The 14,093-nt window shown below is 48.1% G+C and overlaps 1 protein-coding gene across 5 annotated transcripts in view; it reads right to left on the bottom strand.

The window, feature by feature from the left end:
* Positions 1 to 394: 394 nt before the first annotated feature.
* KRABD3 (KRAB domain containing 3) overlaps positions 395 to 14,093 on the bottom strand; it is a 51,544-nt gene continuing 37,845 nt past the window's right edge. For 4 of the 5 annotated variants that reach the window (XM_060280458.2, XM_088653952.1, XM_060280460.2 and 1 more), the window contains 8 exons: positions 12,653 to 12,883; positions 10,063 to 10,359; positions 8,695 to 8,871; positions 6,789 to 6,953; positions 5,222 to 5,404; positions 3,675 to 3,818; positions 3,234 to 3,392; positions 395 to 2,415 (listed from right to left, as the gene is read on the bottom strand). In XM_060280458.2, coding sequence (XP_060136441.1) covers positions 1,442 to 2,415; positions 3,234 to 3,392; positions 3,675 to 3,818; positions 5,222 to 5,404; positions 6,789 to 6,953; positions 8,695 to 8,871; positions 10,063 to 10,359; positions 12,653 to 12,883 — 2,330 coding nt within the window. In that variant the 3' untranslated portion in view covers positions 395 to 1,441. The remainder of the gene's footprint in view (positions 2,416 to 3,233; positions 3,393 to 3,674; positions 3,819 to 5,221; positions 5,405 to 6,788; positions 6,954 to 8,694; positions 8,872 to 10,062; positions 10,360 to 12,652; positions 12,884 to 14,093) is intronic. The other variant, XM_088653954.1, reaches the window with a different exon arrangement.

Below are 14,093 nucleotides of genomic sequence, written 5' to 3'. Positions count from 1 at the left end.
GGGCTTCTAGTGTTGCTGCTTGAGCCCTCTGGAATCAGTTCCCAGCTGAAATCAAGTGGAACGCCCAGGAAGAGAAGTTCTCTGTGTGGTGAACCTAGGGCCCTCCAGATGTTGCTGAACTACATATTCCCTACTTGCCAGGTCTGATGGGAGTTGTTGTTCAGCAACATCTGGAGGGCCAAAGGTTCCCCACACCTGACCCAAAACACCTATGAGCCTCGTGACTCCCCCCCCCATCCCCTACATGGGTTCTTAAAACTACATATGAGTACATTCTCATATGTAGTTCTCATGAGTACAGGACAATGTCAATAAAGATATCTTATATCTTATCTTATCTTATCTTCTCCACAGTTTTCATTCAGAGAATCTCACAAAATGGTTACACAAACTGTTTGCATGTAAATTTTTAATGAAAATAAATAAAATATGTCAACAACAAACAAACAAACAAACACCTATGAGCCACCCAGAAGCTGCACACACCCTCTGAAAATAACCCTTCCGAGAGGCACAGATATTTTCCCAACTTCATTTCTTTGTTACAGGTAGGTAGCCGTGTTGGTCTGCCATTGAAACAAAATAAAAATAAAATAGAAAAATTCCTTCCAGTAGCAGCTTAGAGGCCAACTAAGTTTGTCATTGGTATGAGCTTTCGTGTGCATGCACACTTCTCTGAAGAAGTGTCTGAAGAAGTGTGCATGTACACGAAAGCTCATACCAATGACAAACTTAGTGCTACTGGAAGGAATTTTTCTATTTTATTTCATTTCTTTAATGTTCATATTTATAGCCAAAGACTCTGGGCGGGCACGTTGACAACCACACCTAGAAGCAAAATACCCATATAAAATATTGGTTCTTTAAAAAATATAAAAGCAACACGTTTTAAAAACACACGTTGACCCTGAATTGTCGCCAGCCAGCCGAGGCTTGCCTAGACCAAAAGGTCTTTAATATAAACACAAACAAAGGGCTTCACTGTGCCTTAAGAGGAAGAGAGCTCCGCCTCCACAGCAAGGGGGTGCCCCCCCAAACCCTCCTTGGTGTGTCTGGGCTGCCGTATCTTGGATGGATGGTGCATTTAAGGGGGGGGGGCATTCTCAGCCTGAGAGACCATGACGAGGCACCCTCAAGACGGCGGACCTACCCTCGAATGGTGTCCAAAAGATTTTGCCAAGCAGCTCCGGAGAAATGACAAAGAAGCTGGGGCAGAAATGTGGGGAAGGACCCCGGAGGCAAAATGGCGGCCACAGCAGCCAACTGGGCTGGCAGCCGAGCCTGACCAGCTGGAGGGGTGAAGGGCAAGATACATGGCCACCAATAGTTTGCCGCCTGCTCCTGCAGCACCCGCCGCCTGAGGACAGGCCCTACCCAGAGCAAAGGGCAGGAGGAGCAAGCCAACCGTCACCACCCTCTGCCAAGAACCCTCTTTCCCGCATCAGGGGTTGTTGTTGTGTTGCTCGCAGCTCCCTGCGGAGTGGCACCCCCCACAATGCACTGGGCCGGGTGACGTTTCCGTGCCCCAGTTCCCCATCCCCGGTCCTCTGGGAAGCCGGCTTTCTCTCTCGCCCCTCAGGGCCCCCGAGCTGGCCAGAGGCTCCCGTAGGCCTGGCGCCCAGGCGTAGCAGCAGGAGGGGTGCCGGGAGCCAAAGCAGAGGTCCGCCGGCCATCGGGTCCTCCGGAACGTCCCAAAGGGAACCCTCCTTCGCTGTGAGAGCGAGGAGCAGAAGTCCGGCAAGATGGTGACCTGCGCGCCGGCATAGCTGAGAGGCCGCCCACGGGCCGCCTGCAAAATGGCCGCCCTGTCTCCCGAGCGCAGGAGCTGGAGCACCAAGGGTCGGGGCCTGCCGCTGGGGTCCCAGGACGTGCCCCCTTGCACCCGGCGGGCGCTCTCAATCTCCAGGGGCGGGGCTTCCGGGGGCAGGCCCAGCAGGGTAGGCAAAGTCTTCTGCAAGAAGGCGACCGTGTCACTGCCTTCGCTCCCCTCCGGCAGGCCGAGGACGCGCAGGTTGTTGCGGCGGGAGCGGTTCTCCAGAGCGCGGAAGCGCCTCTCCATGCGCCGCACACACTCGCTCAGGCTGTGGTTCTCCATGCGCAGCGCCGCCAGCTCGAGGACCCAACCCCGGGCATCCTGCTCCAAGCGGTCCACGTGGCTCTGCAGGCGAGAGACGTCCCTACAGACAGCGCTCATGTCCGCAGAAAGGCGGTCCAGCTTCTTCGACAGGGCTGGACCCATGCCGTCTTCAACCTCAGGGCGGCATTCCTGAGGCTTCCCGTCCCCCCAGGTGCGGAGGGCCGGATTTGGGTCTACATTGAGACACCTTTTCTTGCGCAGATTTCCTGACTCGGCATCGCCTTGCAGTTTGCAGCTGTAGGACGAGGTGCCTGGAGTTTGGTCCTCACCTCCCTGTGCTGCAAATGAAGGATTTTTTAAAAAGCATGTAAGAAACGGCCCTTCTTCGTAGATCTTTCCCCCCGCTATGTTCTGGAGTGGTTGGGTGTAACCCCGATTGTGAAATATGCATCCAGAACTCATCTTCTTCCCCCCAAGTACCGCACTTAACATCCAGCCTAACTGAGAGTTCTGGAAATTCTGCTCAACATCTTGTGATGTTTTAGATCAGGGATGCTTTTATATGTAGAATCTTCATAACGGTGTGCATTGCTGATATTTTCACTGTTTGGTTGCTCTGAGATGATTTGCAGCAGTGTTTCCCAAACTTGGGTCTCTGGCTGTTTGGGGACTACAATTCACATCACCCCTGACCACTGGTCCCATTAGCTAGGGAGTTGTAGTCCAAAAACAGCTGGAGGGCCAAATTTGGGAAACACTGGTTTACGGGAAGTAATTCATAAATAATAATACTGGGTGGGGGGTGCTATTGTTTTGCTGGTTTCATTTCAACTATCTTTCGATGAAGGATGGTATAAAAATAAATAATAATAATAATAATAATAATAGAAGAAGAAGAAAATAAACAGAAGTTGCTTGCTTGTCTCCTGACCTAACTATGTGTGCACACTCTGCATATATCCCAAACCCCCAGATTTTTTAATTTACAGTTCCCATCAACCTCAGCCAGCCCTCCTTGCTTTTCCATCCAAGATGGGCAATATCCTACCAGCAGACACAACTAAGAAATGATCGACAGGATTGAGATATTTGCCGAGACTACAAAGGCTGCAGCTTCTCAAGCTTCCCGATTCACGGCTGTCCTTTGGGGATTTACCTGCCCCCAGCAACCTTTTCACCCCACTCTTGGGGGAGCTGGAATTGCTCAGCCTCTGAGCACCGAACTTGAGCGCGGCGGATCTCCCTCTCGAGAGGCAGAAATGCCCATTTCTCTTGGGGCAGCTGCCCCGGGCCAGAGTGCTTGAGGGGGCGGCTCCTGAAAAGAACGACAAGAGACATGGGCCGGCGTGAGCTGGAGATGCTGCTGTGGCTAAAGGGTCTTTTATAAAATAAAAGAGGACTGGATAAATTTAAGGAGGAGAAAGCTATCGCTGTCTGCCAGCTCCACAGTCTGAGGCAGCAATGCTTCTGAATCCCAGGATACGACACAGAAGTGTGTGCTCTTGTGCTCAGATGCTGAGCCCGTCCAATGGACCCGTGAGAATGGGAAGCTGGATTTTAAGACTCTGCGGCTGCTGCACCCCTTCTGTTGACTCACCTTGATGCTCCCTGCCAGCCTCGGGGGTCGGGCTCCTGTCCCCAGCCTCTATCTGTGGGAGAGAGTCACTCAAGGGCGTGGTGGCCGGACCGTCACTGCCCAGCGACCTTTCCTTCAGGCGGTTCCTCTGACCTGTTTGAAGCTCTGCAGGGGGAGAATATTAGGCTCAGACTTTTTGGCACCCCAAGATACGTTTCAGCAGTGGGCTATCATTGATTTAAATCAGGGGGTCACCAACCTTTTTTGACCTACGGGCACGTACAGGTTTTTAGTGTGTGCCACTGAAACATGGTTATTTCTATCCCTCCTACCAGGGATTGACCCCCTCCCTGCACCACAGAGAGAGAGAGAGAGAGTCAGAGAGAGAGAGAAAGAGAAAGAGAGACGGACGGACGGAAGGAAGGAAGGAAAACATAACACCGGTGCTTAAAGACATACATTGGCTCCCAGTATGTTTCCAAGCAAAGTTCAAAGTGTTGGTGCTGACCTTGAAAGCCCTAAACGGCCTCGGCCCAGTATACCTGAAGGAGCATCCCTACCCCCATTGTTCAGCCCAGACACTGAGGTCCAGCTCTTAGGGCCTTCTGGCAGTTCCTTCCCTGCGAGATGTGAAGTTACAGGAAACCAGGCAGAGGGCCTTCTCGGTGGTGGCACCTGCCCTGTAGAACGCCCTCCCATCAGATGTCAAGGAAATAAATAACTACAGGTATATGACTTCTTGAAGACATCTGAAAGCAGCCCTGTTTAAGGAAGTTTTTAATGTTTGATATTTTATTGTGTTTTTAATGTTCTGTTAGGAACTGCCCAGAGGGGCTGGGGAAACCCAGCCAGATGGGCGGGGTATAAATAATATTTTTTTTAATATTATCATTATATAATATTATTATTATCATCATCAATATTATCATCATCACCACCACGACCACCACCACCTCCCAAACTTTGCTTTTCCAAGGGATCTGGGTCAAAGTCAGATCCGATAGAATCTGCGCCTTGAAAACCACACACAGAAAAGAACAGAATGTGGGAAAGAATGTCTCTCTTCCCCACTTCCTCCTTCACCTCTATGTACTTTCCTCAGCCCTTCACAAATAAAGGGGCGATGTAGGTGCTCAGGGGCTTTCTGGGCACCAGCGGGAGATGCCCAGGGTGCCACAGCACCTACTGGTGCCATGTTAGTAACCTCTGATTTAAGTGTACACCTGCCCTACGCAGAATCCACAGGACAGAAGAAGAAGAGTTTGGATTTGATATCCCTCTTTATCACTACCCGAAGGAGTCTCAAAGCGGCTAACAATCTCCTTTCCCCTCCTCCCCCACAACAGACACTCTGTGAGGTGAGTGGGGCTGAGAGACTTCAAAGAAGTGTGACTAGCCCAAGGTCACCCAGCAGCTGCATGTGGAGGAGCAGAGACACGAACCCGGCTTCCCAGATTACGAGACTACCGCTCTTAACCACTACACCACACTGGCTCTGACACCACACTGACACTACCATTGCCTGCCCTTGCCACTGCCTTGCCAGAGGTGCAGCCCCAGAGGCTCACCTTCCTGGGCTGCCCTCCTGGCCTCCGCCTCCTCTTCCTTGGGACGTTTGCACCTTGGTTCTCCCCGCGTGCTTCTGGCCGGGGAATTGCTGGATGACAGGCTGCACGGACTGGGGCCCCGGGCAGTGATCTCCTTCAGGCACCTGAGCAGGCCCTGGAGAGGGCTGCTCTCACTCGCCCCTTCTGCGCAGAGAAAGGCAAAAAAAACCCATTACAAGGTGGATCTCAAAATTCAGTAAATCAGAGGGCCTTTGTTACTGAAGGCCGGCAGCTCCTGAGCGGCAAATTATTTCAGTGTATGCCACTTTCTTCCCTAGCATCCTTCTCCAGAATCTGGCTTTCCTACATGGCCTGTGGACAGATCTTTTCCCCAGCTGTGATGACCACAAATCTTATAGCAGGAGTAGAGGAGGCTTTCATAGGGACACGGGTGGCACTGTTAAACCACAGAGACTAGGGCTTGCTGATCAGAAGGTCGGCGGTTCGAATCCCCACGACGGGGTGAGCTCCCGTTGCTCGGTCCCAGCTCCTGCCAACCTAGCAGTTCGAAAGCACGTCAAAGTGCAAGTAGATAAATAGGTACCGCTCCAAGCGGGAAGGTGAACACCATTTCCGTGTGCTGCTCTGGTTCGCCAGAAGCGGCTTTGTCATGCTGGCCACATGACCTGGAAGCTGTACGCCGGCTCCCTCGGCCAATAACGCGAGATTAGTGCCACAACCCCAGAGTTGGTCACGACTGGACCTAAGGGTCAGGTCCTTTAGAAGAGGCTTTCAGGGCTGCTAGCCGGCATCACTATGCTCTGCCCAGGGCTGGATGAAGACCTTTAGAGGTCATAAGCAAACTAAAGATTTTGGTGCCCCCATATATATCAAATTCAAAATATAAACCATAATAGACCGTCAAATAAAATGTTGCTTTTCGAGATGAAGTGGAAATTTGGAAGAAGGAATACAAAAATCAATGTCAGAGCTAAAAAGCTAATCTACCCTGTTTCTTCGAAAATAAGACGTAGCCATAAAATAAGCCATAGCAGGATTTTTAAGCATTCAAGGAATATAAGGCATACCCCAAAAATAAGCAATAGTGATAGGCGCAGTAGAAATGCCGGCCGCGGCAGCAGAAGTAGGAAAAAAATAAGACATCCCCTGAAAATAAGCCATAGTGTGGGTTTTTTTGAGGAAAAATAAATATAAGATGGTGTCTTATTTTTGGAGAAACACGGTAACTAAAAACACAGGCCAGAAAAGGAAAGAAAGAGATAGGAAGATAGAGAAAGGATAAAGGGGAAAAGAAAAGAAACAGAAAAAAGAGAACTTCTGATTTCTTCATCTGTCTGCTATATATAAAAATCCAAAAACAAACCCACTTTCTATAGACCAGCATTATATTCAGTCCTCAAAACCAAATATCACAAGTTCATTTTCTCTTTCACGCAAAAAGTCTATGTTTCCAATCTTGACCATGACTTCTTTCCGATTAAACATGTCAACTTGGATGTGCCACTTTGGAAGCTTACAAAAGCTGCCCTGGCCTCTGGCGCCAGGACGCTCCTGCAGAGACCCTCACCTTCCTCAGCTGAAGAGACGCTCGCCTGCACTTCCCTTTGCTCCGAGCTGCCCTGGGCCTTGCTGGGGAGCGGCTGAAAGTGACCAGGAGAGTTGACGGGCCTTTCCGCCAGGAGATTCGCCAGGCCTTGGAGGCAGGAGCCGCTTGGTGCCCGTTTCCTCGCAGCTGCAGGAGCAAAAACAGGGGAAAAGGAGGGGAGTCACGTTTGAGCATTTGGCGGCAGAATGTCCCTCTCTCCACCCTCTGCCGATCCGGAGACAAGGGAAGGGCCAGCACAAGACATTTTGCCGCCTAAGGCAAATCAGAAAATGGCATCCCCCCCAGGAATTGCAATTTGTTAAAGGCGGCAAAAATCACAGCGTTTGAGGCCTGCCAGTCCCACTTCTGCTGCCTCCTCCTCTGCTCTATAGCAGCCTCTGCGGGGAAGCTGCAGACTGAGGTGGATGGAAGCAAACCAGGTAACCAGCAGGCACAGAACCCTGCAAATGTTCATGAGGATTGGCCCCACTTTCCTTGCTAGGTTTGCTGCCAGGCTAATGGGTGGGCTGAATGAAGGAGACAGCCGAGTTGCAGAACTGACCAAGGCTCTCTTGGGTATTGCAAGATCTGGCCTGCTATGGAATATGGAGTCTGTGTAGACGCAGACTTGCGTGTTTCAATATTCCCCTTATTACATTATCATTAAATGTATGACCTGCTTTTCACCAGCAGGTCCCAGGGAGGGATAAAACCATTTTTTCTGTTTCACCATTTAGAATGCTCATTTAAACATCCTTAAAATATCAAAGTCTTCCCTTCCTCTCTTTACATGGTTCATTTTGCATATCATAAATTCCTGCATATTTTACATAAACAGGGGTGGCCAACTCCCAATAGATTGCAAAATGAGTTAAAAACTGAGTTAAAAACTGGCGGTGATCTATCACCCACCACCCCTTTGGGGGGTTCAGGTCAAAATTGTTGAGCTTTTTTCAGGAAAGAAAGCCCTGTTTTTTTAGGGAGGAGGAAGGCCAGTTTTTTTTGGTTCAGATCATAGTTGTTGAGCTTTTTTCAGGGGTGGAATCCTCGTTTTTTGAGGGGGTCAGAGCTGTTTTTAGGGGAGCCAAAGTTGTTGAGCTTCTTTGAGGGGAGCCAGCGATCTGCCAGTGTTCTACCACAGATGTCCAGTGATCTACCAGTAGATCACAATCTACCTGTTGGACGTGCCTGAACTAAACCATTCAGTAATCCATTATTATATCCATCAAAACTTATTTACACTGTTTATCTTAATGCTGCCAGCATTTTCAAGTGTACACAATCACCCCATAAACATTTCCCAATCTTCTCTAAACATATGTGCTTCTTGTTCTTTTATTCTATATGTTAAGTTTGCGAGCTGCGCATATTCCATCAGCTTGAGTTGCCATTCTTCCTTAGTTGCGACCTCACTGGTTTTCCATTGGACTAAAACCATTTTAAGTTAAGAACAGTTAAAACAGATTGTATACACATGTGGATAATATATATTATTATTTGACTTCGCTGCTCCATTGTCTCCCGAGAGAGATGGATGCCAACCAACCAGATCTTACTAATAATAACAGTGATAGGAGAGCCATCTTCAAATATCTGAAGGGCTGTCGCCTGGAGGACAAAAAAGGAGATTCTAGCTAAAGATTCTGACTAAACCCCAGGAAGAATCTTCTGGTGGCAAGAAGGTCAGTGGAACGGTCTCCCTTGTGAGATGATGGACTCTCCCTCATTGAAGGTTTTTAAGCAGAGGTTCGATGGCCATCTGTCAGGGATGATTTAGCTGAGATTCCTGCAGCTCTCTGATTTACTGCACTGTTCTGTTTTTACTGCTACCAGGCATTGTTTTCAGTCATGCTAAGTATTATTTCAGACTGTGTTGCTGTTCTCTCACCTTCTGCCTGGGGATGCTGAACCCGACTTTCCCGGAGGCCCTGATCCGCGTTTCTCTCAGGCATCCTACCGAAGGAGTCCTGGGCTGGCGTGCTGGAAGGCCTGGGGGTACCAGCTGCCGCTGGATCTTTTGGACCAATCTGTGGGTCGTGGGAGAGGATGTCATCTGCTGGAGGATCTGCAAAAGTCGCACATTCTCATCAAGCCCAGGAATGGGATCCTGCCTGTGTGTATGTGTTTTAACTGATGGTTTTTCATCATTTTATTCTTTTTGCAAATAGCTTTGAGGTTTTGTAACAATAAAGCAGTATATAAATCTTGTGAAATGAAAAGAGAGCTTCACTGCACCATTAGAGTGTCAGACTAGGACCTGGGAGACCAGGAAAAAGCAGCCATCTTTGAGGTCAAGTTCTCTCCCTCCCACTCTCCCTGCCCCAGACTCCCAAGAACTGAAGCTCAATCCACATAAGACTGAGGCCCTGTTAGTGGGTTGTTCCCTAGACCAGATGGCTGGGAGGGAGGTCACCTGCTCTTGATGGGATTACATTTCCTCTGAAGGAGCAGGTTCGTAGCTCGGGGGTCCTCCTGGATCTTTTGCTGTCGCTCGAGACTCGGAGTGCCTTCCATCAGCTTTGTCTGGTGGCCCAGCTATGCCCCTATCTGGACAGGGATAGTCTAACTACTGTTGTCTATGCTCTGGTAACCTCAAGGTTAGATTACTGCAATGGGTTATACGTAGGGCTGCCTCTGCAGATGGTTCAGAAACTTCAGCTGATGCAGAATTCAGCGGCCGGTTTGCTCACCGGAGCAAGATGGTTTGAGCATATTACACCGATCCTGGTCCAACTGCACTGGCTACCAATTAGTTTCCGGGCCCAATTCAAAGCGCTGGTTTTGACCTATAAAGCCTTAAAGGGCTCAGAACCGCAAGACCTCAAGGACCACCTCTTTCCATTTGAACTGACCCAGACCCTGAGATCATCTTCTGAGGCCCTTCTTTGTGTGCCTCCTCGAGAGCTCTGGAGGTTAGCAACACAAGAATGGGGATTTCTCTGCAGTGGCTCCCCTTCTGTGGAATGCTCTCCCCAGGGCGCCTTCATTATACACCTTTAGGTGCCAGGCAAAAATGTTCCTTTTTAACCAGCCCTTTGGTTAATGGCCTCCTATGTCCTTTCAAATATGTTTGTGGGGTGGGGGGTGGGGGTTATTGGTTTGGATGCATTTTGGGTTTATCTTGTATTTTATTCTGAGAACCCCACAGAGATCGATAGAAGATGAACAGCATACAAATTAATTAATTAATTAATGGCAAGGTCCAGGTCCCGGGTCAAATCCACCGCCATAAAAGGCTACCCACAGCCTCACTTACTTGTGGGATATGATCCAACCATCCTTTGCTGGAATCCCCTGGGTGCCACGTCGCCCGGATTCTTGGCATCGCCAGGTGGGATGTTGGAGGGGAGGGGCTGGCTCATGGCGATGTGGCCTAAGCATCTCTCCAGGCCACCGAGCGGGGAGGCCGACGGCACTCGGCTGCCCATGGTGACAAGCTCTGGTTCTCGGGCAGAAGGAGGCCCCTTTTCCTCCTCTGGAGCGAGCAACGCACTCTGCCGCCTGGACTCCGCCCCCTTCTGCTGCAAAGTCCCTTCCATCTCCGATCCAGTGTCTAGGAAGAACAAAAACACACCAACTGAAATCAATTCTTTAAAAAGATGGTTGAAAAGACTCCTCTTAAAAACCTAAAAACTCCCTTAAGAGAATCAAGTCTTCAAAAAAGTTATACGATCTAAGAAAGTCTTTAAAAGAATCCTCCCAAAACAATTTAAAAATTATAATATAGCACCTTAGAGACCAGCCGAGTAGTTTTAGGTATAAGCTTTCGTGTGCACGCACACTTCTTCAGATACACTGAAACAGAAGTCATCAGGCCCTTATATATAGTGAGAGGGAGGAGGGGGGATGGGTGATTGGCTAATGGGTATGGTAAGTCTGTTAGTGACCGTTAATGACAGTTGGTCCCACAATTGAAAGAAAAGCAAAGGGTCAGTATGCAGATGAACAAGAATAGTTTTAACCTGAGTAATGGGATAAGGATCCAATATCGCTGTTCAGACCAGGTATCTCCATAGTTTTCAGTTTAGTGATGAGTTTTAATTCAGCAACTTCTCTTTCCAGTCTATTTCTGAAATTCTTTTGTAATAAGACAGCCGCTTTGAGATCTTGTATTGAATGGGAAACTGAAGTGTCCTCCTACTGGTTTCTCTGTCTTGTGATTCCTGATGTCAGATTTGTGTCCATTTATCCTTTGGCGTAGGGTTTGGCCTGTTTGTCCAATATAGAGAGCTGAAGGGCACTGTTGGCATTTGATGGCATACACAATGTTAGAAGATAAGCAATTAAATAGGCCTGAGATGGTATGTTGGATGTCGCTGGGGCCAGCAATGGTGTTGTCAGAGTGTATGCGGTGGCAAAGTTGGCATCTGGGTTTATTACAGGCTCTGGTACCAGTGTCAATGTTAAGTTTGGTTGCTGTATTATTCTGGGTGAGGAGTTGTTTAAGATTGGGTGCGTGTCTGTAGGCAATGAAAGGTCTTCCTCCCACAGCTTGAGAAAGAGAACTGTCATTGTTTAGGAGATGTTGCAAATCTCTGATGATGCGTTGAACTTTTTAAACTTGAGGGCTGATAAATCATTTTTTAAAATAAAGTATTTTAAAATAGCAGCCTTGCTACATCCTGAAATGAAAGCTGGCCTTTTCTCCGAGTCCAAGCTGGTTCTCTCTCTCTTTTATTTTATTTATACTTTTCAGGTTTATACATTTCATTAATTTTACAATCATTTTAACATTTCAAAACTTGACTTCCTTGCCCCTCTTTCTGCCGTTCCTTAAAGTTATTTTTAAGATCTTCTGCATTTCCAGATTCATTTAATTTGCTCATTTATTTATCTTCTTTAAATATATACTCTTATGAAACTGCAGGTTATTACAATAATCCTGCCAATGTTTGTATCTGTCTGCAATTTATCTGTAAATATTCAATAAACCACTTCCATTCTTTTATTAAAAGTTTGTTCTCTTGATTTCTTATTCTTCCAGTTAAGTTGAGCCATTTCTGCATATTCCATAAGTTTTTGCATCGATTCTTCCTTTGCTGGGACTTCGGCTTCTTTCCACTTTGGGCCGAGTAGCATTCTTGCCGCTGTAGTAGCATACATGAATAAATTTCTATACCAATTAGGTAGTTCTGTCCCTATAATTCCCAAACGAAAAGCTTCTGGTGGTGTTGTTTTTTACAAAGGTTATTTTGCACATCCCTTTCAATTCATTATATATCATTTCCCAGTAAGCTTTGACCTTGCTACAAGACCACCACATATGACAAAAAGAACCTTCTTTCTCTTTACATTTCCAACACTTATTTGATTAAGATTTATGAGTCATTTATGAGGGCAACCAAAATGGTCAAAGGCCTGGAAACGATGCCTTATGAGGAACGGCTTAGGGAGCTGGGTATGTTTAGCCTGGAGAAGAGAAGGTTAAGGGGTGATATGATAGCCATGTTCAAATATATAAAAGGATGTCATATAGAGGAGGGTGAAAGGTTGTTTTCTGCTGCGCCAGAGAAGCGGACACGGAGCAATGGATTCAAGCTACAAGAAAGAAGATTCCAGATAAACTTTAGGAAGAACTTCCTGACAGTAAGAGCTGTTCGGCAGTGGAATTTGCTACCAAGGAGTGTGGTGGAGTCTCCTTCTTTGGAGGTCTTTAAGCAGAGGCTTGACAGCCATCTGTCAGGAATGCTTTGATGGTGTTTCCTGCTTGGCAGGGGGTTGGACTGGATGGCCCTTGTGGTCTCTTCCAACTCGTATTATTCTATGATTCTATGAGTCCAAGCTGGTCCTCAGCCCCACTGCTCAGAATGGATTCCCTCCCCTCCCCCCCCGTCTCCATCACCCACCTTGAGCGCAGTCCCACCAGAGGCTGCTCCCGGGACTCTGGCGCTCGCTCTCGCTGCAGCTGGAGGCGGACGAGGAGACGCTGGGCGTGTCGAGGTAACTTGGCCTCTGAATGGGGATCTCCTTCAGGCAGCTCATCAGTCGGTCGAGGGGGGAAGCTTCCGCTGCGGCCTCTGCTGCCACGGATCCAGAGGTGCTCGTGGGACGTGGTTGGATGCTGTTTGTGGCGCCGCCTGGAGGGAAGAAAAAGGCGTCTGGAGCAGAGGACCCTTGGCCTACCCAGCTCAGTACTGTCTTTTTAAATAAATAATCCATATTCAATTTTCTGTTTTGCAATTTAATATACTCATTTAAACATCCTTGAAATATCAATGACTTCCCTTCTTCTCTTTCCATGGTTCATTTTTCATTTCATAAATCCCTGCATATTTTACCATTCAGCATTCCATTATTACTTCCATCAAAACTTGTTTACACTGACGAATTTGTCTTAATGCTGCCAACCTTTTCAAGTTTCCCCATATATTCAATATACGTCTTCCAATCTTCTCTAAACGTATGTACTTCTTGTTCTCTTATTCTATATGTTAAGTCTGCAAGCTGTGCATATTCCGTCAACTTGAGTTGCCATTCTTCTTTAGTTCTCGCTCGTTTTCCATTTTGGAGCTAACAAAACATGGTCTGCACTAGTGGCATACATAAATAACCTTTTTTGACATCTGGGAATTTCCGTCTGAATTATCCCCAACCAAAAGGACTCTGCTTTTTTTGGGGGGGGGGGGAGTACTTTTAAACATTTTTTTCAATTCATTATGGATTATTTCCCAATATTCTTTTACCCTTTTACATGGCCACCAGCTCAGTATTGATTGGCAACCATCAGTCTTTCTCAACCTTGGGTCCCCGGCTGTTTTTGGGACTACAATTCCCATCATCCCTGACCACTGGCCCTGCTACCTAGCGATGATGGGATTTGCAGTCCAACAACAGCTGGGGGCCCAAGGTTGAGAAAGACTACATCAGCTGGCAGCAATGGCTCTCCAGCGCACTGTCTCGCCAGGGTGGCGCATGCTCTGGTTATCTCCCGCTTGGACTACTGTTGTGTGCTCTACCTGGGACTACCTTTGAAGGTGACCCGGAAACTGCAACTAAACCAGAATGCGGCAGCTAGACTGGTGAACGGGAGCGGCCGCCGAGACCGTATAACACCGGTCTTGAAAGACCTACATTGGCTCCTGTGATGGAAAAGTTTGATTTTGCATCTCCACCTCCATCATTCTGCCCGGACACTGAGGTCCAGCACCGAGGGCCTTCTGGCGGTTCCCTCGTTGCGAGAAGCCAAGTTGCAGGGAACTAGGCAGAGGGCCTTCTCGGTGGTGGCGCCTGCCCTGTGGAACGCCCTCCCAGCAGATGTCAAAGAGGAAAACAACTACCAGACTTTTA

Source organism: Zootoca vivipara, chromosome 11 (assembly GCF_965207765.1).
Source record: "Zootoca vivipara chromosome 11, rZooViv2.hap1.1, whole genome shotgun sequence".
NCBI lineage: Eukaryota > Metazoa > Chordata > Lepidosauria > Squamata > Lacertidae > Zootoca > Zootoca vivipara.
This window is presented reverse-complemented; position numbering and strand designations above follow the sequence as displayed.